The 22,273-nt window shown below is 41.9% G+C and overlaps 1 protein-coding gene across 1 annotated transcript in view; it reads right to left on the bottom strand.

The window, feature by feature from the left end:
- The window catches only part of zfhx3b (zinc finger homeobox 3b), a 136,018-nt gene that overhangs the window by 23,384 nt on the left and 90,361 nt on the right, over nt 1-22,273 (bottom strand). Inside the window, exon 6 of the mRNA XM_070832750.1 lies at nt 2,646-2,753. Coding sequence (XP_070688851.1) covers nt 2,646-2,753 — 108 coding nt within the window. The remainder of the gene's footprint in view (nt 1-2,645; nt 2,754-22,273) is intronic.

The raw sequence follows: 22,273 nt of genomic DNA on the forward strand, positions 1-22,273 counted from the left end.
GGAACAAGAAAGAGAAAATAAGATTGACAGTGGCTTTAAAAAGGAGGATGCCTTTTTTCTGTGTTCGCTAATGCTATCTGTCTGACAGTGACTGTCATTTGTAAAGGAACAATGTTGTGCTCTGTTCCAACAGCTACATGACAATGATGAGAAGAAATACTTCAGTAGTTCTAATGATGGACCTTAGAAACAGCTCAGCCTCAGACAGTGTGAGACTGAGCACCTTTCAGATAAATAACAGGTTGGCCAAGATGCTCATACACCATATTCTAACATATAGACCATCTGTAGTCCTACTATACAAACATCCTCAGACAGTAGCCCAAACAAGTGATCCTGTGTTTACCAAATGCACTGTGAGGTCTTCCTCCGTTTTTTCCCCTACAAGATAGGTTTTCAGTACTTGCTTTGAATGGGCATTGTATTCATCAATCACAAAAAGTTTGAAGTACAAAAAGGGACCCTTCCATTAAACTACAGCTGTCTACCTTTTGCTGACAACACAGCCTTGAACCCACCACCCCAACCTACCCACCCACCTTTTCACTGACATCAAACAGAACCTCAGACCTGGTTCCCTAATGCACATGCTATTTTTAACTAAGCGTTTCTAATAAGCTGCTGGGAAGCTGTAAATTTTTCATATGCAAGCACATATTTCCTTTGTGAAAACACAGAAACACACTTATTTGGTGATTAGCGACTGACAGAGGGGAGGAAAGGAACTGAATATGCTTGTATCAAATTGCATGCCTTTCAAAAAGGAGGAATCCTAATGCGAGGAGTCGTCTTCCTGTGCACCACAGGTATGAGTGAATTATTAATCGGCCAGCTCATTTTAATGCTTTTTAAAGTGCTTTATTTTGATGTGCTAAAACATACTTTTAGCCATATTCAGTCAGGCATGCATATCATTATTTCTTCCATCAAAGAAGAGTGTCGCCCTTTCAAAGAGCACAAACAACTCAGCCTCATTTAAAATAGAAGTTCGAATATCAAAGACATTTTACAAAGCCTGGGCTTCAAACACTGTGATGAAGTTTTTTTTTTTGCTACACTTTATAAAAAACTTAGGTATGCAAAAGGTCTGAATTGTTTTCCAGCTTTTAACCTGACTAGTGTAAATCAAAACATCCTGCAGTAACACAAGAAGTTAGACAAGTGAGAAGCATCTATCCAGGCCTGTTACTGTTCAGTGTCATCATTATCAGAAATCTCTTCTATTGAATAAGAGATGTCTTAACTGCCAACATTGTTTTTCTAACACAGGTGTACAAAGCAAATTGTACATGAAAAGAAAATTGAGACTATATTTCATTTACACTGACATTTCATAAATCTGAATACAATCAGTAAACAAGAGCTTTCTATATAATTAGACGCAGTGATGGACACACACTGTACAGCGTGTGGATCACAATCAGTTTTAGATTGCTGCTTTAAACTTGTGTCTGGCAAAATCTGTACTTGAGACCAAGTTCCATTCACGCCGAGGAAATGACGCTGGATAGCGCACTTTGTAGCTGTCTGTGTTAAAAGTACTGCAGGTGCCAAAAGAACTGTAAGTGTCAACATCTTTCACACTCTATTTAACACTAACTCCACATAGAGCATCAGTGTTATTCAATTAGTGCTGACACTGGTTGTGCTTTTAATATTAGTATAAAAACTGTCCGTGTTTAAGTACTTCCTCTAACCACACTACTACCAACAATAGAACTACAACTGCAAAAAGCACCTCAACTGGTTGTGTACTCCTGCAATCATCAGGGCTGTCATCGTTCATTGTAAACAGTCCCTCTGTTGAAGGAATATAGAGTCTTCCAGGCAGACCCCAGTCACAGCAAAAGTCAAACATTTGTCAAGGTTTAGGGTGATGTTTAAAACTGGCCCAACAAACAGAAAAAAAGAACATCTACACATGCATACTTCAATGAAGGGTTAACAACCAATCAAACAAGACACTGCTGAGCCATTCAAACTGGAAACACCCTCCTGATTTGAAAAGATTTGAAAAATTCCAACCTGAAAATTCTTCAACAAATGCTTTTTTTTAAAAAAAATAGGAAATGACCAGAAATTGCTCGTGCCTAAAGCTCCTCCCCTCACCCTAAGCCCATCCCCCTGCTTAGGATTCACCACCAATACATGTCAATAAAAACGCGCACAGACAAAACCATCCTGATCTGGTAACATTAAACACAGGTAAGCGTTGTCTGTGTTCCTGTGTGTGTGCAGCAAAGTTGAGAAAGGGGCAGTGCTATCACGTGTGTGTACACACATGGCTCAGCCGGAATTATGCATACAGGCCCCTCTCTTCACATCACCTACTGAGCAAAGACAAAACATTGGTCACATGTCACCTGAACATATTACCTAATTTGACAGTTTATCCTAACTGTAACTGATGGGATTTAATGCCTGGAAACCTGCAGCATGAAAGTGAAGCCTTTGAAAACTAGAAGTGAATTTAGGGAGTTTTGAGAGAGAGTGTTTAATGCCTAGAAAGGCTCTCAGTATTTTGTTAAAATATGTTTAATTCAAGTAGACAAAAGGCCTGTTGTTCAGCACCATTCAGTTGCAGGGCCACATGTTCCCTGTGAATAGTATTCCCTAAATGTGTGTGGTGTAAATATTGGCCTTACCTGTCCCTTTGGTGAGCTCCTTCTCCCCCCCACTTTCTCTGTCTTTGGTTTGGTCCTCCTGGTCTGTGGTGGTCTCACTAGCAGCCTCCACATCCTCACTCAGCTCTCCTGAAGGGGGAGGGAGGACGGGATATGTAAATTACCATGCCATCAGAATTGGTGGAAGCACTTAAAGGGACGGCAGCATTTTTTTCTATAGGAGCTTGCAACAATTACATATGCTGACACACAGTTGCAAGGCTAGCAGACAAAGAGGGCAGAATCTGCTTTCTGCTTTCTGTCCTGTGCTGTCTGATCATCACTGTGATATTTATTTTAACAAGAAAAAAAAAATCTGTTATATTATTAGCGGAGAAGAAAGGCAAATATGTATTATTGTTTATTATTATGAAAACTGGTATTTTTATTATATTTGTACTGTATTGTATATTTTATTGTAATTTATTATATTTCTCCTTGTATTCAAGACCATGCTACAAATATGGTTTCCTGTGTTTAATGTGGACATAAAACTGTTGAAAAAAAGCACACATGTGGTCTGAAGTGGGCAGATGGAAAAATAATTCTGCAAGCAGTACCCTATAAGAGAAAGGTCTTATACTAGACAAGCCACGATACTCTTTCACTCTCTCTCTCTCTCTCTCTCTCTCTCTCTCTCTCACACACACACACACACACATTATCCCCTGCTGCAATCTGCTAGGTTACTTTCCAATACAAGCCTCATGTCACTTTTCCCATCTTTCTTTTGCAAAAGAAAAAAAGAAAAAAAAAACATAAATATTTAAAACTTTCAGAGCCACAATTCATTTTATTTTTATGCCAAGTCAAAGGAAGAAATCCCCTGTAACCACCTTAAAAGCCTCAGCTCGATATATCAGGACCATTTAGGAGCATCGAAGTCCAAACAATGGATATCCGATAACGCCATTTGTAAGTAACACACAGAGGAAAAGATAGCAAAAACAGATAATAAAAAGGGCATCAATCTTGTTTATTTCCCTCCAGTGCCCCCTGAACATCCCTTTGCCTGTTAAGTTTGTTTAAAAGTAGAGGGACTTGCATGCAATAGCATTGATTTGACAACAGTAAACTAGGCCGCAGTCAATAGGCCCTATCAGTTATTACACAAGTCAGCTAATTCTCAGCAAATGTACTTAAATGCATTTTGAAAATGCTTTCATGCTCAGGTCTCTACTCTATGAGGTATTGATATATTGACAATGCTACAACAGTCACTAAAATATCCTGTTCAAGTATTCAGCCCTGAAGTCATCATCCAACATCCAATCTTAGCTCACCACATGACTACCCACAGCCAAAACCACTTTTATGATGTTACATTATCTCCAACACTCACTGTTTATCCTGTCAGTTATGAAACATTGCATAAACTGTATACAGAGTTGACATCGTGTTCTCACACTCTGGCATGCGTCATTATCGCAGATACACTTTGAACACATGTCTGAACCACATGGCTATTCTCACAGTGCCTTTACTATACGGTCTTACTCATTGATAGAATATTCAGAAACTTCTATTTTTTTCTCCTGAAAGTCTAAATAGAGATGCTTTATGCAAATAAGTCATGTTGATATATTAAAAAATTGTTCTTTGTTTGGCATTTTATTCCATGCTATGTACATGAAAGAAAATCTCTTTTCCTCTGTAGGTTATAAAGCTTGGATATTCAAGAGTATATGTTTGCTATTTTTAAGGCACATATAACACTGTCTCGCTTGACAAATACTGACTGAACACATACCATAGCTACAAAATCATAAGAGGTTTTTATTACCATAACAATAATTCTATTATTCTAGACTGCATGCTTATATGTGTGAGGTTATTCAGTTTAAAGAAATCAAAGTCAATGGAAAACACCTTTGTATTGCTGGCAGGACAGGAACACTATCTTCCATTTCCTGCTTGCTGATACAAATGCTGTAGGAAACAGCTGTCTGGGCAAGTGATCGGTGTGAGGATTGTTTTGTAACACATTATTGCTAAAAGCTGATCCTGTGATCCAACGATCCCGTGTTTAAATAAAAATATCTAAAAAGGATGACTGGCTCCAAGTAAAAAAACAGATTTAAGTGTTCCCTGGATCCCCCCCCCCCCCACACACACACACATACATTTTATTCTTTTATTTTTAACCATGTTTCTATTATGTTTCCTTGGTAACCCATGAAATCCATCCAGTGCAGCCCATCCCGTGCTGGTGAGGCGGATCTTAAACATTCCCAGAAAACCAGAGATCTCCTGCCGAGTCCCAAAATCCCATCTAACTCCTGCCTGCATAAATCTCCACAACTCCACGAGAATTAGGATACTGTACAGCTGCATAGGTGCTCAGATTACAAAATAATCCCCAGGTAAATTTTGTCACCTTTAAAAACGGGGCAACGTGTCATTTCTTAGATATGTGACACTTGTAGTGAGACTAATTCCCCACCTACACATTAATACACACTTTGTGCTTAAACATCACTGTGATAGGCAGCCAATATTCTAATGCTATTCAGCCTCCCTGTACCCACCCCCCAACTTCCTGCACACATACTGTACATGCTCACATGCGTACTGATATTTTTTCTTCCTTGTGTTTGCAATACTTCTTTATTTAGATGCTCAATTCATGTATGTGACACTTTTAGCACACACAACACAGAACCCTGTCCATAATTTATGCAGAAATGCAGACATTTAATTCCAGGAGCAGCGTTACATCTTTAAGTGGCAAATGGCTTTGCCTATTCCTCGTCTCATCTCCAACGGTATTACGGAATGATTAAAGCCAGGCCGACCATAATTAATGAAAGGTCATGAGTGGCCTAAGAGTAGGATGCAAATGGAAGAGACACTAAAACTGTAGCCATAGATTAACTCTGAAAATAGATGAGGAGAAACACTCAAAGCTATGGCAGCAGGCCATTTCTAACCCAAATCTGAAAGATGTAAAGGACAATAGCCTGAAGGTTGTCTTCTAATTAATTGTCTTCATTAACCATCCTAATACAATGATATGAAACAGTTCCATTAATCTAATCATGCAAGCTGAATAAGCCCATTGCCGACACAGAGATTACACTCATTTGTTCTAAGCATATACATATCAGCTTTGCTCTGCCAGTCACTCAGTGGGGACAGTCCATGGGCTCTCTGCTCCATCATCTCGCAGACAGACACGCACAGACGTAGGCACACACTCACACACCACATAGGCTCTTAGCAGCCTTCCCCTCTTGTGTCTTGCCAGTGAGTGCAGAGGCTTAATCAGACCCATAGGTGTCACTCTATACAAGCTGGGAGAGAGTAACTTGCTCACACACATTAATGAGGTGCTGGGGGGGGTGGGGGTGGGGGGGGAGAGAAGGGGCCGAGCAGCAACAGACGGAAACACAGAGGGAAGAGGAAAAGGGAAGAAATATGTGGAGATGACAAAAGCAGATGCTATGCAAGAGGCGTCCGGTGAAGATGAGATACTGAAAATGGCAAGATTACCTTCAGATGAGAGAGAGCAGCCATCCTTTCCCCTGAAGAGCAGTGATTACAGTAATGCTAATCAGACTGACAAGCACAAACGGCCTAATAAATAATTGATAGTAACCACTGCACTTTCCAGTATTCCTTCCCAGACTGTAGAGAAGAGCAGCAGCAAGTAATAATAGTCACTCTAGATATCTTTCACTAGGTCAGGCTCCTCCTCCATCCTCGGCCTCAGCAGAATACACTGCTATAATGATAACTGCCTTTCTTAAAGTACAGAATTCCAGTCCTACCTGAGAATGGATCCAGTGTTCCTCAAACAGTAGTGACAGTCTGCTCGTTTTTGTTGCAAATACAGCATCTCGGTCAACAACTCTGTCTTGTCTATCACTCTTGATTTTTCGTAAGTCCTGGAGAACCAGCGCGCGGGCTGTGCTGAGCTTCTCCCTCTCCCCGGCTCTTGAGCACCGGGATCGAGGGTTGAGCACTGCTTCTCTCTGGGCTCTTGTGTGGAGTTGTGTGTCTAAGCTCTCATTACTCTCATTATGATTATTGAGGCTGTTGTTATCATTTTAACCAGGTGTCACAGGATCGCACTGTAAATCATAGAGGTGTGCTTCCCCCGCTTTATCCAGGGCCGGACAGCTTCCTTTTCTTTAACACTGCACTGTCGGATAAAAAGCAATCTTATTTCACACTTCACAGACTCTATCTTTCTCCCCTACTTTTTCTTTTAAAAATCCCCCTCGTGCTCCCCCCATCATCCCTTGCACCCCTTCCTTATATCAAAGTTGGCCTGACTCTGGACTAGAGGGTGCAAAATGAAAGTGACAGGAGGGTACCATGGGACAATGAGACACAGGACCCATGCTGAGGGCTTTCATGCATTGTCCGCTCCTCATATCAGCACCTCTGCACCCCATACGCAAGACCCCCCCCCCTTTTTAAGCACAACACACAGGAAAACACTCCCACCCCTCGTGACCCCCCCCCCCCCCCGTCCAACACACTCACAGAAGCTCCCTCCTTGCGTCCTCAGAAGCTACCTCTCATAAAACCACAACAGAGCAAAACATGGCCACAATCTAGCCATAGACAAGAGGGGCTTTCGCTTATGAACAACCAATAAACCACAGCATGGTATTATCAGTGACCGTACTGGCCACTGCATTACAAGGCATCAAGCTGAGTAAAAAATGTGGACACATGATATGTTGTGTCAATGAGATGCAAAACAGTCAGATGAACCTTTCATGCATTCCAGTTCTACTCATTTAAATGGACTTAAATGTTGAATATGAGATACATTCAAAAATGGAAACGGTAATATTTGAAATGAATGAAAGTGTCATAAAATACAAACAACTGCACATCAGCATCAATGTAGTAAAATGTCAGAAAACGCACAGAACAGTAGACATGTCACGCACACACACACACACACACACACACACACTCGCTCGCAAAATGAAAGTGTGTCTGTACTCTTCTTTCCTCACTCGTGCTCTCACTCACTCCCTCTCTCCCACACACTTTCACATTTCGAAAGGAAAGAAGAGCAAGCTACCTCAGCGCTGCTAGTCGGAGTTACGTGTTAGATTCCTGACCTGTCTACGGGGGGATTCGCTGGCCTCTCCCTGCTGGCCCTGCTGTGACCTCAGGATCTAAATGTGAATGAATACTTTGTGTCTCCATGGGGCTGAGGGCAGGAGGGGAGTGGATCTGGGGGGGGTGGGGGGTGGCAGAGGAGGAGGTGCAGGAGATGGAGGAGGGGTACGGGGTTAGGGCAGCTAATAACTAAAAAAACTTTAAACGGCAAGTTAATCACAAACAGCAGTGATAGCTCACACCGACTTAGAACAATATCACAGCAACCCCTCCTCCACTGCTCCACCGCTCTCCCAGTGGTGCCGGCTCATCAAACCAGCCCCATAGGTCTTCCACACAACACTTAATGTGATCCACCTTGCCTTTCAAAGTCACTGGCTATTTTAAAGGATGCTCAGTGCACTCAGGCCACAAAGAGTCACACGCACAAGTCACGCATTTCAATAATATTCCTTAACAGAAAAAATACACGTAAACACACTAAACGTGGCTAATTTGACCGCTTTTTTTGCTCTTAATACTTTATGAAATGTTATTGAGCACCATGTAATGTATTAAATATTTTCCCCAAAGTATTATCTCATGGGAAATGATACTAATTAGAAATTCTTCTCCTGCTAATGGCATGTTTAGATACATTACAAATAAAATGGATAAAGTGAGTGCTGCTCTAGTTCTTTTCTCTTTGTGTTTTAGTTGAGTGATGAAGGAGAGGAGGATCTAGGTTAATGTGGCTACACAGAGAGTGAGCATTCAGGGACTGCTCACTCTTCTGCCTCAGCTGACACACACACGCCACACTGTGACTACCTTGAATGTCCAAGATGATGGCCACTCACTAACACATATTATGTCCACAATGGAAGATGCAGGCTGTACTTTTCCCTGCTAGGATGGTGGGCTAAAAGCCTGGATAGGGGGCAAAAACATCACTGGGCAGTGCTCTTCCATCTACTCTGCCTGAGGGACATTGTCCTGCACAAAGAGTCACTCTGCCTCTCTGCCACCCCCCGCCATGCATTTATGCTTGTCGTCTTCCACTGCTGCCTCCTCTTAAATCAACCTCCTTTTATTAATGCATCTTTTTCTTTTTCCTCCAGCTCACACTACAATGCCTTCACCTATTTGCAGCCATTCAAAGGGACCAAACAGAATTGGGGTGGGTTGACGGAGTGTGGGGGTCGCTGAAGGGGTGTCTGAAAAAAAGAGAGAGGAGAAAAAAAAAAAAAAAAAACCCACCACCGCTGTCATGAAGGGCAATCACATCAACTCTGAAATATTCACCAGTGGGTTGGAAAATGCGATGGTACAGTTATGACAGACGAACAGGCGACTCCCCCCACTCTGGCCCACAGTCCCCCGCCCCTCTCTCCATCAGGGCGGAAGCATGGTGGACACTCTGAATATGTATAACCCGGAAAATGTATTGATTTTTCATTTGGCAAAAAAGGGACACAAAAATCACATAACCTGAAACTGTCACAGCTCTTTTGTTCATAGCTCATCTCTCCTGATGTTTGGCTTTTGCCACAAACTCTCTTTAATTACCAGGTACAGCGAGCTTCAGAGCCTTTCTCCACAGAGACACAGCCACATACAGCCTGCTGGGCTTAACAAGACAGCCCACATCTATTATATATGACATACACCCAGCAGCTTTTGTTTCATATCTGACTAATAAGCACACTGAATATGACTATACCCACAGTTTGTTTTGTTATTAGACACAAGATATAGTGCAAAAAGCTTTCTTGAAGAAAACCTTGAAAATTAAAAATACAGTAAGCCACATTAAAAATAGCACTTTCATTTTCAAAAACTAATGCTGGATAGTCCCAGCTTTTATTTGATGTGCCTTTCTGATGCGGCTCTGCTTAACATGAAATTCTATTATCGATCTAAGTTTTCTCAGGTAACAAGCAGGTGCTTGTATGTTTGCCTGAGTGTGCACACTTGTGTATGTGTGTGTCCATTAACAGGTACTTATCTGTTTATCTCTCCTTTTAGGCACTGCAGACCAGTACAGTGGACTGTCTGAAAAAGATCTCTGCCTGTCGATTTATCGAATGCACCATTTGCATATCTTTGTAGTGCATCCATCTGCCTGTGGACTGTTCTGTGGAGGTATTAGCTCAGAAAATCAATGTTGCTATGGTTGGATGTATGTAGCGCCTACCTCGGCGCGTGTTAGGAGTCCGGCTCACAGCTCCCACATGGGTCCTATTTACATGAGTCCTGCCGGCAGAGGCTTTCCTGCCGGTCCTTCAATCTTTGTAAACTCAAAGTACACAAACACATTTCTCACCATGCCCCTCCAGAGCGGGCTGGTTTGCCATCCTCCTCGATGGTCATCTTGACTCCCTGTCTCCATCCACAGCCCAGCGCCTGACTGGCTGTTTGTTTATGAAAGCGTACACCCAGATAAAACAGAATCTGACAAGGTTATGAATACCAATTTTGCTAATCAATTTTATTTAAAATATAAAATGTAGGGCATCATTGATGTGTGTTTGCACTCTAAAGTTTAACAGCCTGCTAAGTTCAGATGATACTTGAGAGGAGAGGTGGAGGATGGTGGGCTGCTGTTGGCTTATATATTTATCACATATGTTTTTATTTATTATATTATGCAGTTGTAAAGATATACATGGAGACATTACTGGACCTTACTATGGATATATCTTTTTATAGCAGAGACTGCAGTGGATGCACCGGGCAACTTTTCCTCTAACAACCACGCTGGCTGGTTGCTCATAGCTAATTGCTAAAGAAATCCAATGATTACACTGTGCAGGCACTTTAAAACATCCATGAGAGTGCTACCACTTATTGAAAAAAAAAAAAAAAAAAAAACTCTTGCTACTTCCATGCATTCAGTTTCTAATACAAATCAAACACAGGGAGCTTTCTTTCACCATTTGTCTTTCTTTCTGTTCCTCTTTGCATAGCCCATCCATTACTTTCACATGAAATATGAAAAGGCAATATCCTCTCTGTGTTTGTACTGAAGCGTAATGCAATTGTGTTGTCATTTATAGGAAATAATCGCAAACCTCTCTTTCATTTTCCAGTTCAAATAACCATGAAAAATTAGCCTTCAATGTCAGGGAGGACAACAAAGGGATGCACACAGACTATTGCTTCACCACCGCGCTTGACATTTCTCCTTAATAGGAAAACGGGCGGTTGTTTCTATCTTTCTTTTTCAATCTTTTTCTTCTTCTAACCTTGTTTTTTCCCTAATTAAAAAGTTCTGCACTCAGATCTTTGTAAATCTTTCGTGCGTCTTTATTCAGTGTGGAAAGGTCTATATGCGGGGAAGAGTTGGAGGTTTAGAAAACTCTGGTCACATCCACACTGCACCCGTGCTCATTAGCACCCCTACCCCTGTCTGCTAATGGCTACTGTTGGAGGGAGATGTCGCCAGACAACCACTACGGGGCCTAGGTCGCCGTGACTACCGTCCAGCAGCCTGATAGATAAATAATTCAAGAGCTATCAGACTCCCTGGCAGCAGAGCAGTCCCAAAAACACACACTTAGGACACAGCTTGTAAAGGCCTTCCTAACTGATCAGCATTTAGCCTTTACAAATGATGTACAACCAGATGTCTGTACAAGACCCCATACAATTAGCCTTAGCAGTAGTCAGAGGATCCTTTTAATTTAGAGAAATCTTTTTTATTTTCAGTGTGAGCAGCAAAGTAATGGTAATTGCTTTCTGTATTACTGCCATTAAAGGCTTAATAGGCAGGTTGTTTTCCACTGTAATTATGTACAAAATAATCCAACCAACTTTGAGGTGCAATTATTGGAGATGCATTTAACCAAGTTTATGTTTCGCTTGCAACAATAGGTATAGAGACAGTGAACAAAACTGAATATCAATACTGCAAGGTGTATTGGAAGTATGTAAAAACAATCCTGGGTATTATTTTAGCTGCGGACCAAAAATATTAGCACAGATCACCTTCATTGCAACTTTATAAACCTCTTATGTATCCACATGTGATTATCAAGGAAGATGTGTCAATATTTGAGTAATGTTATGTCTTAATCCAAACTAAAATCTGAGAAAAACATTCACTCAGAGAGTCATATGTTCCTATATCTCGCAAAAAGGCAGACACTAAATGCCTCTGAGAAGCTACAAACCCTCAAAGACACAGAGACTAACAGCACAGTTCAGCACCATTCTCAGGGTTATGAGGCATTTCTCTTTAAAGACTCAGTGTTGTCCTCTTCCTGTGACTTCGGCTCATCACTTTTTGGAGTGAAGAGGGGTCAAATGAAAACTGTATCAAAACTAAATAACGACATCACAACTAGATGTCTGTTTAAAAGCAGTGTTGTGACTCTTATGCTTTTCCTAACATTATACTTCATTCTTATTTGCATACTTTTAAAACTGGATTTCATCTAGCGGTATGGCTTGTGATGCATATAATGAAATTTCCTCTCAAAAGGCTAATGAAAAAGACTCATCTCATGCAATTAGCTGCTCCTTTATTCACTTCTTGTAATGTATTAATTTATTATCACATAGTTCAGGCAGAATTATTTATTTATTTGATTATGCACACACCTTACAGCCTTAATTACAAAATAGACTCAGAGCCAGATGATGGGATGCAATGGACCAATTCAACCATCATTTTAACTAGTTATCCAACTAATCTCAGTGGTATATCCAGCCTGTATTTATCGGAGCCTAATCAGTATTCCAAAGCGCTTTAGGCTTTCAATTTTACCTGAGATTCAAAACTGCCCCAGAATGACACTTGACAGAACAGGCCTACACAGTTCACTCTGCTTTAGGATTCTTTTTTTGCTGTAAAGTTTATTGAAAGATTACTGTTCTACAGAGTGGGTCACATTTTCTCTCTTTCTAACCACAGTTTGATTACCGTTGATCATAAGAAGATAGATCTCTCCACAACAATGTATAGAGTTTAAAGGCATGTGCTTGTGCATAACACGTATGTAAACAACATTGGCTTTATCTGATTCTTCATGAACATGTCACAATACTGTGAAAGTGGGCTGAAAGCTCCTAGAGGGGTGGAACCGTGCTGCCCGCTGTGCTGCTCTCCAGAGAAAGAGACTTGGAGTGATTACAGTCAAACACTGCTACTCAGTTATCTTTGGCTCAGCCACAGGAGAGGGAGAGGAAGAGACAGGAATGGAAAAAAAAAAATGAAACTGATGATGTGGCTAAAACATGGGCCAGCTGTTCTAAAATGACCAAAATACTGTTCTTGTAACATTTAGCCTATGCTAAAAAAGGAAAGAAAAAAGAAAACCCACAGTGTCCCTGTAGCAATCACTGAGGCCAAAAGATCTTTAGGATGTACACCAAGACTGTCAGATGTCCACTGGCTGTAAGACCGTTACTATCAAGTACATTCATCCCAAACACTGTCAAGACCAGTTCTGTAGGGGAAGAGATATTATTAAAGAGACATTTCAAATGCCCTTGGATTCTGGAGTGGAGGCCAATTAAATGGCTTTGCAGCATCCATTTTGTGCCAAGTGAACAGGTATGAGCAGGAGGGGGAGGGGAACAATTTGATGGGAGCAGGGAGGAGGAAGAGGAGAGAGCACACATGCAGGCAGGTGTGGTACCTGATCGACCCATCAGCAGAATCCGCTAAATAGATTTTTAATTTATGCACATTTGTAGAATATTATGATGACACAACATCACATAATTTAAGGTAACTTTTACAGCAAACTGTTACGTTAATGGTCTATGGTCTATAATTTGCAGCATTTGTAAAACGTAGGGTTTTTCTACTGCCTCTTGCTCGGTTTAGTGCTGACTATGCATAAAGGCATGGAAATGAGCGGGCCGGTCAGAGATGTAGAGTCCCTAGCCTCTCTGAGGCATGGTCAGGGATTAGCAGCCCCTGCCCTATGGAGACCTAGCCTCCTGCTAAATTGGTGCTGTGCTATACAACATCTCGCTTTTCTACTGTATGCATGGCTGTAGGTGTTAGTGGTGCTGTTGTTTTTTAATGCGTGCCGTTATTGTGCTTGCTGCAGAAGACTCTCCTCACCCATTAGCCAGAGGTTGCCAAGTTAGGGGTGAGAGCCCAATAAGGTACAAAATTAATTATTCATCTCAGTGGTTGGTGTTTGGGTGCAGCTAGGAGGCTTTAAGCAGGGACTCTAACTAGCAGAAGTCTGCCTCTGGAGGACTGCAGGAATAAACAATTGAAAAAATGCAATGCCGTAGGTGTCAGTTACCAGGAGAAAGCAAACACTAATCACCAAACTAATCATTAAAACAAGCTGCCTACAATAATATGCCTCTCTGTGGATTCATGGTTCCTCCCCTGTTTACTGATCCACCATCTGAAAGCTCCATCATGTCCTCAGTCTAGATCATGTATCTAGCTCTTGAATGGGCCAGCATACAGCCCCCTCCTCTCCATTCAGCCATGGCTTCTGTTGGCTCCAGCCAGGACCAGCGGCCTCCTGAGAAGGCTGTGATAAGAATTCATTTCTTCCTATTATGTGCTCTTGTCCACTGCCTCAGTTCATCAGTTCAGTGCAACCAAGTCAATGAAAGGGCCTATAATGAAGCAATCAGATGCAGCCTGGTTCTCTGGGCCCGGCACTCCATTCTCAGCTCCCAGACCCTAGCTCCCAGTGCAGGGTGTGAGTTGGGGTTGGTGGGGGGGGTGGGGGGCGGCAAGGGGAGAATGGACACAGTCTGCACAGAGGCATTAATTCAAGACCTTGTCTTTCATAGACTGGAGGATAAGCTGCTCTCACATGTACTTCACACCAGGTCTGCTGTCTCCTGTGGGTTCAGAGAATCATCCAGTTTTAGAGGGCCCCATTAGTTTAACCAGGCTTCAGCATCGCCACTAAACCAGCCAGTCAGGTTTTCTGTGGGATTCCATGCTCAGGTTACCCGTGACTGTGGTTTACTGGAACTCTCTTTCTTCGTCTCCCTCTATCTGTACCTAACCTTTAAACTCCATTGTCTCCACTGCCATCCCTTCTCTGTTCCTCCACCTCTTCACATCTCTTCAACATGTGGAAACTATTATGGGGAGTTTGGGAGAGGAATGTATGTGTTGAATCTTAATCAGTGCTTTAAAGTAGAGGATTTCTGTTCTCCTTTGTCTAGTAATGCTGTGAAAGTTTCATTTCAAATTAAAGAAGGCCCTTTTTGATCTACCTAATATTGTTTTCTCTCCCTTCAGGGGCTGGAAATGGCTGGCGTTATCTTTGATCAGCCTCCCTTCCTTATCCTCCCTTATACATACACATATACAGTTCAAACACACATGGTTGTGGTATTTTATGGTCAGTGTTATAGCATGGTCAGGGTTCTCAGGTTGATCAAGGGCAACAGTGATGCTTACAAGTCGCTGACGCACCTTATGAAGAGATATACTTGGACTTAACGTTGCTTTAAACATAAGGGTTTGCTCGAATCCCATATTTCCCCTTCATCCACTCCATCTGTGCCTCCTTTTCCACCCTCCGCAGTTCACCTGCTGCCAGCTTTGGCAGAAAGACCCTGCGGCTGGATTCTACCTGACAAGAGCTCCTTAACAAGCAGCAGTCATTAACCTCAGGAGCAGGCAGCTGCCATGTGATGTAGTGCACTCGGCCTGCTGCAGAAGGGCCCTATTGATCCAAGACATACTTGGTGCCTTCCTGGATGTTTATAATCAATATGCAAATGTCCCGTGGCATTGATTCAATATTAATTTTCAATTAGGGAATTCTCGGGGGGTCCTGAGGGGTCAATACAGAACTATTCAGAGCAAAGGCTTGAGCAAGTTGCAGGCATTGACGTTCCTCTACACAAGACAACTTACTTACTGTTTATTTAGCCTGCCCTGCTGTAAGTCCCGATTAAGGCTTCGGATAATAGGCAGAGAGACAGATGGGCCTTTCTACACTTCTGCAACACCCATTACATAAACTGGATTTTGTTCTAAAGGGCTTGTCCCAACTAATAAGTCATTATCTCACACTTAGTTCTGTTTCTTATTTTGTTGAGTTTGTTTAGATAGGAATATCTTAAGTATAATAATGAACTTTTACATTATCTTCTTTGTTTTCACATGCTCATAACAGCTGTCTATTACAGAGTCAAAAATAAATGATAAATAGAAGCATGTGTGCATTACTGTATACATGTCTACACAGAGACGCAGTGTTGCGCCCATGTTAAGGTGTTTCTCATTAAATATACAGCAAAATTAACACATTTAAGTGATGTATGTGCCTTACAAAAGCCAAACAAACACATTTTCAGACAAGCTTTTTCATAATTAATTGAAACCAACTGCAGTCACCACGTAATGCTCAGTGAGTGAAAAGCATTGACTGTAAATGCGAAGATTGAGGCATGGAGGGTAAGTCCTCACAAGCAGCATGACTATCATTTACTTAACACACTATTGTTTCCAAAGTCAGACTTTTAGTGAAGCATCAACTGTCATCTTATACTATTTCTTTTGTTCCTGAACAATAACTGTGCTGTAAAATGTAGAAAACCCTGTTTTATTCAACCCTGAGCAATGAATGAGGTAATGAATTCCAGGTAAGACAATTCTTACTTTAAAACATTAAAACAATAGCATTGATTTATAAGCCTGCTATTCTTCATGTACAGACAGTGTGTCTATCAGAGGGAGCTGTGGTTTGTTACTTGGCTCTGACTCTCTGGCTTGTTCTTTGTTGCAGCTGTCAAGACAATCAGGCTTTTGTGGCTATGGACAAACACTATAGACATATTCTTCACCACATAAACTACTCTGCATGTAACGTATAATTAGAGGTATAATAGTTACATGGTTCTGGAGCTATTGGCTGACAAACAAGGCTTGTTATATTGCAGTCATCTGTACTATTGGTTAATTTTTTTGTTGCCTGAGTAGTGGGGGCCATTTGAAGCCTCAGTCTGACCTCTGCACCACTGCGTCTGCAGTACAGTTAGTTTTAGAGAAGAAGATGAATGAGGACACGGCGATTTAGAGACATAGAAGAAGAAGGATCCTTATAAAAACAGTAAAGTTTCCGCTCTACAAGCTTAAATTCCCACATCGAAACAAGATGAATAGGATTGGGTTACAATATGAAGCTATGACTACTTTAGCTGGTTCTATAATGTCAAGGTCAGGGAAACAAGCAATGTAGTATCATTTATGTACAATATAAAAAATGACTCTTTTTAAAATTTATTTTCAATTTGTTTGATTACCTGTGCAATCACTTCACAATACTTTTTTTCTCTATGGGCTGTGAGTAAAGCGAGCCAGAGAGCAGCCTTGCAGCCATGCTAACTCATAGAGCAGTAAAGAGACAGAATGAGAAAATTGCTAAGAGTATAAAAGAGATAACCTGGTTGCACTATTTGCTGCGCTTTCCTGTAGATGCACTGCCTGAGGTAATTGGTTTAGGGATAACATTAATTACCACATTGCTCATTAATGGATGAAGCCTTTATTGGTTCCATTGATCAGCAGGACCTGTTAGCCATCATCCTAAGCAATGGTGGATGTAACAAGCTTACATATTGGCATATCAATTAATGCAATCAATTCCTGTCTAGCAGTTGCCATTCCCCCTGTCTACCCCGCCCCCTTCCAATCGCCCCTTCTTTCTCCTCTATCATGTATCTGGATGGCCAGGACAAAAGGCCCATGTCAAACCAAAGTTTGTCAGAGGATTTCCTCATTGTTCCTTAAGTCGAGGTTGTTGCAGAGTGGACTGATTAAGCTGATGTTAGGGTGCAGGGGAATAACTTTCCTCTGATTGGTCACTAATAAGAGTGGTCCGAGGGACGACATGACCTGAAATCACACACAGGAGGTGCAATATACAAATACTTTGCTGGGAGAAGTAAAGTTCAACTGATCTGATACACACGCTGTAGCAGCGGATATTCTAACTGTACTTTGGCCCTTTTCCTCATTAGTTCAGTAATTTTTTAACCAAAGAAATGCACGTTGGATTAGCATAGATACATAATGACCTGCTTGTTGAGTGATAATAACTGAAAATAGATGCATTTGAAAACACTACTGACGTATACATTTAGCTGTTTTGTAATGTACATTGTTATATTAAAAGACCATCTTAAAGCGATGGGGGTGAGAACTCAATCCCAAGATTTGATATCTAGTAATGGGTATACCATTTTCATTTACATTTGTATTACAAATTCTGCCTTTAACCATATGCTACTCCGGAGAAAAAGACTGCTTGGTTTCAAACTTCCTTTTTTATATGAAATCAATGAGCCTTTTAAGGAGGCATTGATTACAACTTGGAATCCTCCTTGTGTCACACGTGCACCAAAAGGGTGACTGACTTCAAATACAAGGCTGGAGTGCCCTGGTATAACATGGTGAAATGGGTAGAACATCAGGAATAAATGAGGGAGCAGGGTGTGATAACTGAGAGCACACCATGACAAAGTGGAGGGATTTACCGTTGGGCCCGCAGCACTTCATTTGCTTAATAACAGATCATTCTATAAGAAAGTGGCTGCTCTGAGGGGGATATCACCCAACGAGGATGTCTCACTTGCAGAAATCCTATTTGAAGACAACACCTTTTGAGTGCTCATCCTCCTCCACGCCTAAGACGATCAACGCGCATGACAGGCCCCATTAATATGACGCCCTATGTAACCTTGCTCTTTCTCCCTCTCTTCCAACAGGAACAAAACTGATAGCCAAGGAGGAGGGGCATTATGTTCTGACTGAGCATGTAACGGGAGGGGTGGTGTTCGTTTTGAAAAGATGTCTTACATATCCTCCTCTGAGCCACCTGAAGCCACTTCTTAGCAGATGAGAGAAGTACATGGAACAGGGATTGGAGGTGTGTTTGTTTGTGTAGAAACACGTTGGAGCTAATATTGCCCTCTGTGATGAACATCCCCTGTACGAAGAGGCGGCCTCATGGCCCTTGAGCTTATTTTTTGTATAGGGTTAGGGTTTACTCACATCTGACTCACACAATCTTCATTACATTTGTGGCCTCCTGACCAAAAGGCCTCTCACATTACATTTCAGAGGAATCAGACAACAATAACCTGACATGGGCCGACACACAAAGACAGTACACTTGAGACAATTGGAAACAAACAGCAAAGAATATATTATCTTTGAAAAGAAATGCATTTTCAGATGGGGGAGACAATCATGACTGCAGACACAGAACCCTTGGACCACATATTAAAGCCTCAATTCTTTTCTTACCTTTTATCAAACATTGCGAACATCTAGGAAAAGTCTGCGATCACAAATGTTAAAATAATTTGTTTAACAAGCATATATTCTATTGCAGCTACAATTAATTCTTAAATGCACTATGTGGAACATGCCTCTGGTGATTTCCACTACAATTCTGTGAAGGTCACTGAGACTGAGAGGAGACAACACGTAAAAAATGGTAAATGGACTGCACTTGTATAGTGCCTTTCTAGTCTTACAACCACTGAAAGTGCTTTAATACTACTCATTCACACACACACACATTCATAAACAGGTGGCATGGGCTACCATGCAAAGCGCCAACCTCCTCGTCAGTAGGAGTTAATCATTCACACACACACACACCGGAGGTGCAGGAGCAACATGAGGCTCAGTGTCTTGCCCAGTACACTCTGCCATGCAGACTGGAGAAGCCCGGGATCAAACTGCCGATCTTCTGATTAGTGGACTACTGACTCAATGCTGAGTCTTGTGAGAGACCAGACGTGCAGGCAGTTAGTCGGACACCCCTTACCCGCTCGATGCGGGACCTCTTGAAGGCCCCTGTCCCCTGAGCAACGCACAAGTGGGCTGAGCAATTAACAATTTCATGCTGATTGCCTGAAGCATGTTTTGCTATGCCATAAAGATAATAGCATGAAGGGTGCAGCGGCAGCAGCCCCCATTCCCCCCTCCCCCCTCCCCCGGTGTTTCTCTATTGCTTCCATCTCTCAATTCTCTCCTGTGCAATTCACATGTTGGAATGGCGCTCTGCCTGCTTGCTTTATTAAAGACACTCTCCCTGCTTAGAGGGCGCATTTAAGAAAAAAAATATATAAAGATGACTCCCTGAAGAGTAAACAGGGATGATTATTAAAGGGAAGGAGAAAACTAGAGTCTTGGTCTCCCACTGGCTTCTTGATTTGAAAGTCTAATTTCGCAACTGCACACAACAGGCGTGCAGGTAGACAAAACAAACAGGTTCCATTTCCCAAGACAAAGGGAGCATGCTCAGAGTGGCTGCTGGTGACAGCCCTCATCTTTCTCATTCTCTTCCCCACCATGGCATGACAGCAATCCACTCTGACCACGGAGCTCACCGCTGTGCAACAGGAAAATCCGTGCACCAAAAACCTGCTATTTCTCCATAGATCAGAGCACAGAAAAGAGTTCAAAACACTGCAAGAACACGGCACAGAACATGAGACAATTACATTAGTGGTTGTGTGGGACTGAAACTAAAATGGTTATGTTTTCTGTGAGCAGAGAAGATCTGCATTACCTTCATTTCGAAATTGTTAACATCTATTTGTCTTGCAAAAAATAGAAAATTAAGAGGCCTTGAAAAGTATATTAGTATATTTTTAGAGAATTTAGAGTTTTCTACTGTCACTCTATGAGAAAGTGCATTGTGCACGAAGGCAAACAGACACACATCAAAGAAAACCCCAGCCATTATTACTAATGTGTGAACAACGCTGACTGTAACACACTGTCCTCAGGGTGGTGAGTTCACATTACCCATATTGTACAAAGAAGCCATGAATTGCCTCATTTTGAGCTGAAGTGCTGCCTTGATATCACTAATGATGTTCCTAGGTTAATAAAGGCAGATTTTATTTATGCTGTGTTTTTGTGGATCATATTGGACATGTGAAAAGGTGTGGTTTACGCTAAGACAGGCTCTCTACTACCCACTATTACATCAGTTGACTAGTGGCAAATGGCCTGTAGATATAATATGCATTTCCTTTTCTGAATATTACCAGTGAAAGGTTAAGAAGAGAAGTTGTTGTTGTGATTGCAGTGCATGCTAATGACTGACCGCATCAAAGTCTGACAGTCTCAGTATTTAGATGGCTACATTATTAACAATCTACCCCCATTGTCATTGTTTTTACTATGTGAAAACAAACCCTAAAGACATAAGGAGGAGCTATGGACAAAGGCTTGTGGCACCAGCCCCCTCTGCTGCTCTGGCCCGCCCTCTCTGACCCCCCCGACACCTCCCAGGCTTCTGGTTGCCCTTCCACCCCCCGGCTGTGTGTGAAAGTCCAGCTGGCGCACTGACAGCCTTGACACCTAAACTGAACATGGCTGCAATTCAGGCCCCATATTGTTTATGATATGGAGCCTGTCATTAATTTGCATTCTTACGTGGCGTGCACACACACACACACACACACCATGCGATAAGGAGAAACATGTTTTTCCGTTAATTTATACGATACAATGTCACACCCCCAACCCCAGACACACCAACAACACACACGCACACACTTATAAATTGCAGTCACATCCCCCTGCTAGAAGGGGATGATAATTGCGGACGGCCAATAAATTACTGCTGCCTCCACATCAATTATAAGCATCACGTCTGGCAATGAGGAAAATGAGATCTTGTGACAAATTTCATGAGGCTTGGCTGCCCAGCAGCCTTTCTTAACATGCTACAGATAGCAATCCCTTATCTAGCCTCTGTAATGGGGAGCTACGGATAGAGAGATGGAGCTGCAGCCATTTAATTAAAAAGCTGGGGGTAGGGGGTGGAGAGGTGTAATTCATTGAAAAGGCACAGGAAGGAGACAAAGCCTTTGTCTCCAATACATATTTTGCTCAATATTGTCACTCATCAGAGGCCAAGCTTGTATCTCCTCTGACAGCAGTTCTGGAGATTTTTTTTCCTGTCTTTGTGCTCATCTCTCCAGTATTTTCTTCTCTGTTTCTCTCCCTCTTCTTTCCTTGTTTTTTTATATTTCCCAGGAGTCCACTGTTTTCTCCACTGGGACAGCTCCAGCGTTTTTTACGAATGACTGCGGTGGACAGACAGTGGCACTGAATGAAATGGCCCCTGCACCTAATTGTATTCCCACCTGGGGAAGGCAGGCAAGGGCGGAGGCTTCAAGAGCACAGCAATGAGGATTTATGGCAGATGGGGAGACGGCAAAATAAAACACCAAAAGGGATGGCTCTTAAATCTCATTCCCAATGCAATATTCATTGTAGTTGCAATCGGGTGCGCTGATAGAGCGTTGAAAAAACGACCGCTGTGTTCAAATTATGACTGTACTCTCTACTAATATTTAACATCATTAGAAAATCATTAGAAAACCATCATAAAACCTGGGATTATGACCAGAGCATTAAACACAATGATTATTCAGTGTGTTCCTTCTCCGCTTTGCCTTGGAAATGAGATTTGCTCTGCTGCGGGTATGTAGGGGAAAAGTAAGAATATTTTTCATAATTACTGTAACATTTGAAAAACATTGGCTTGCATGAATTACTATACCAT

The sequence above is a fragment of the Pempheris klunzingeri genome, chromosome 1 (assembly GCF_042242105.1).
Source record: "Pempheris klunzingeri isolate RE-2024b chromosome 1, fPemKlu1.hap1, whole genome shotgun sequence".
Taxonomy (NCBI): Eukaryota; Metazoa; Chordata; class Actinopteri; order Acropomatiformes; family Pempheridae; genus Pempheris; species Pempheris klunzingeri.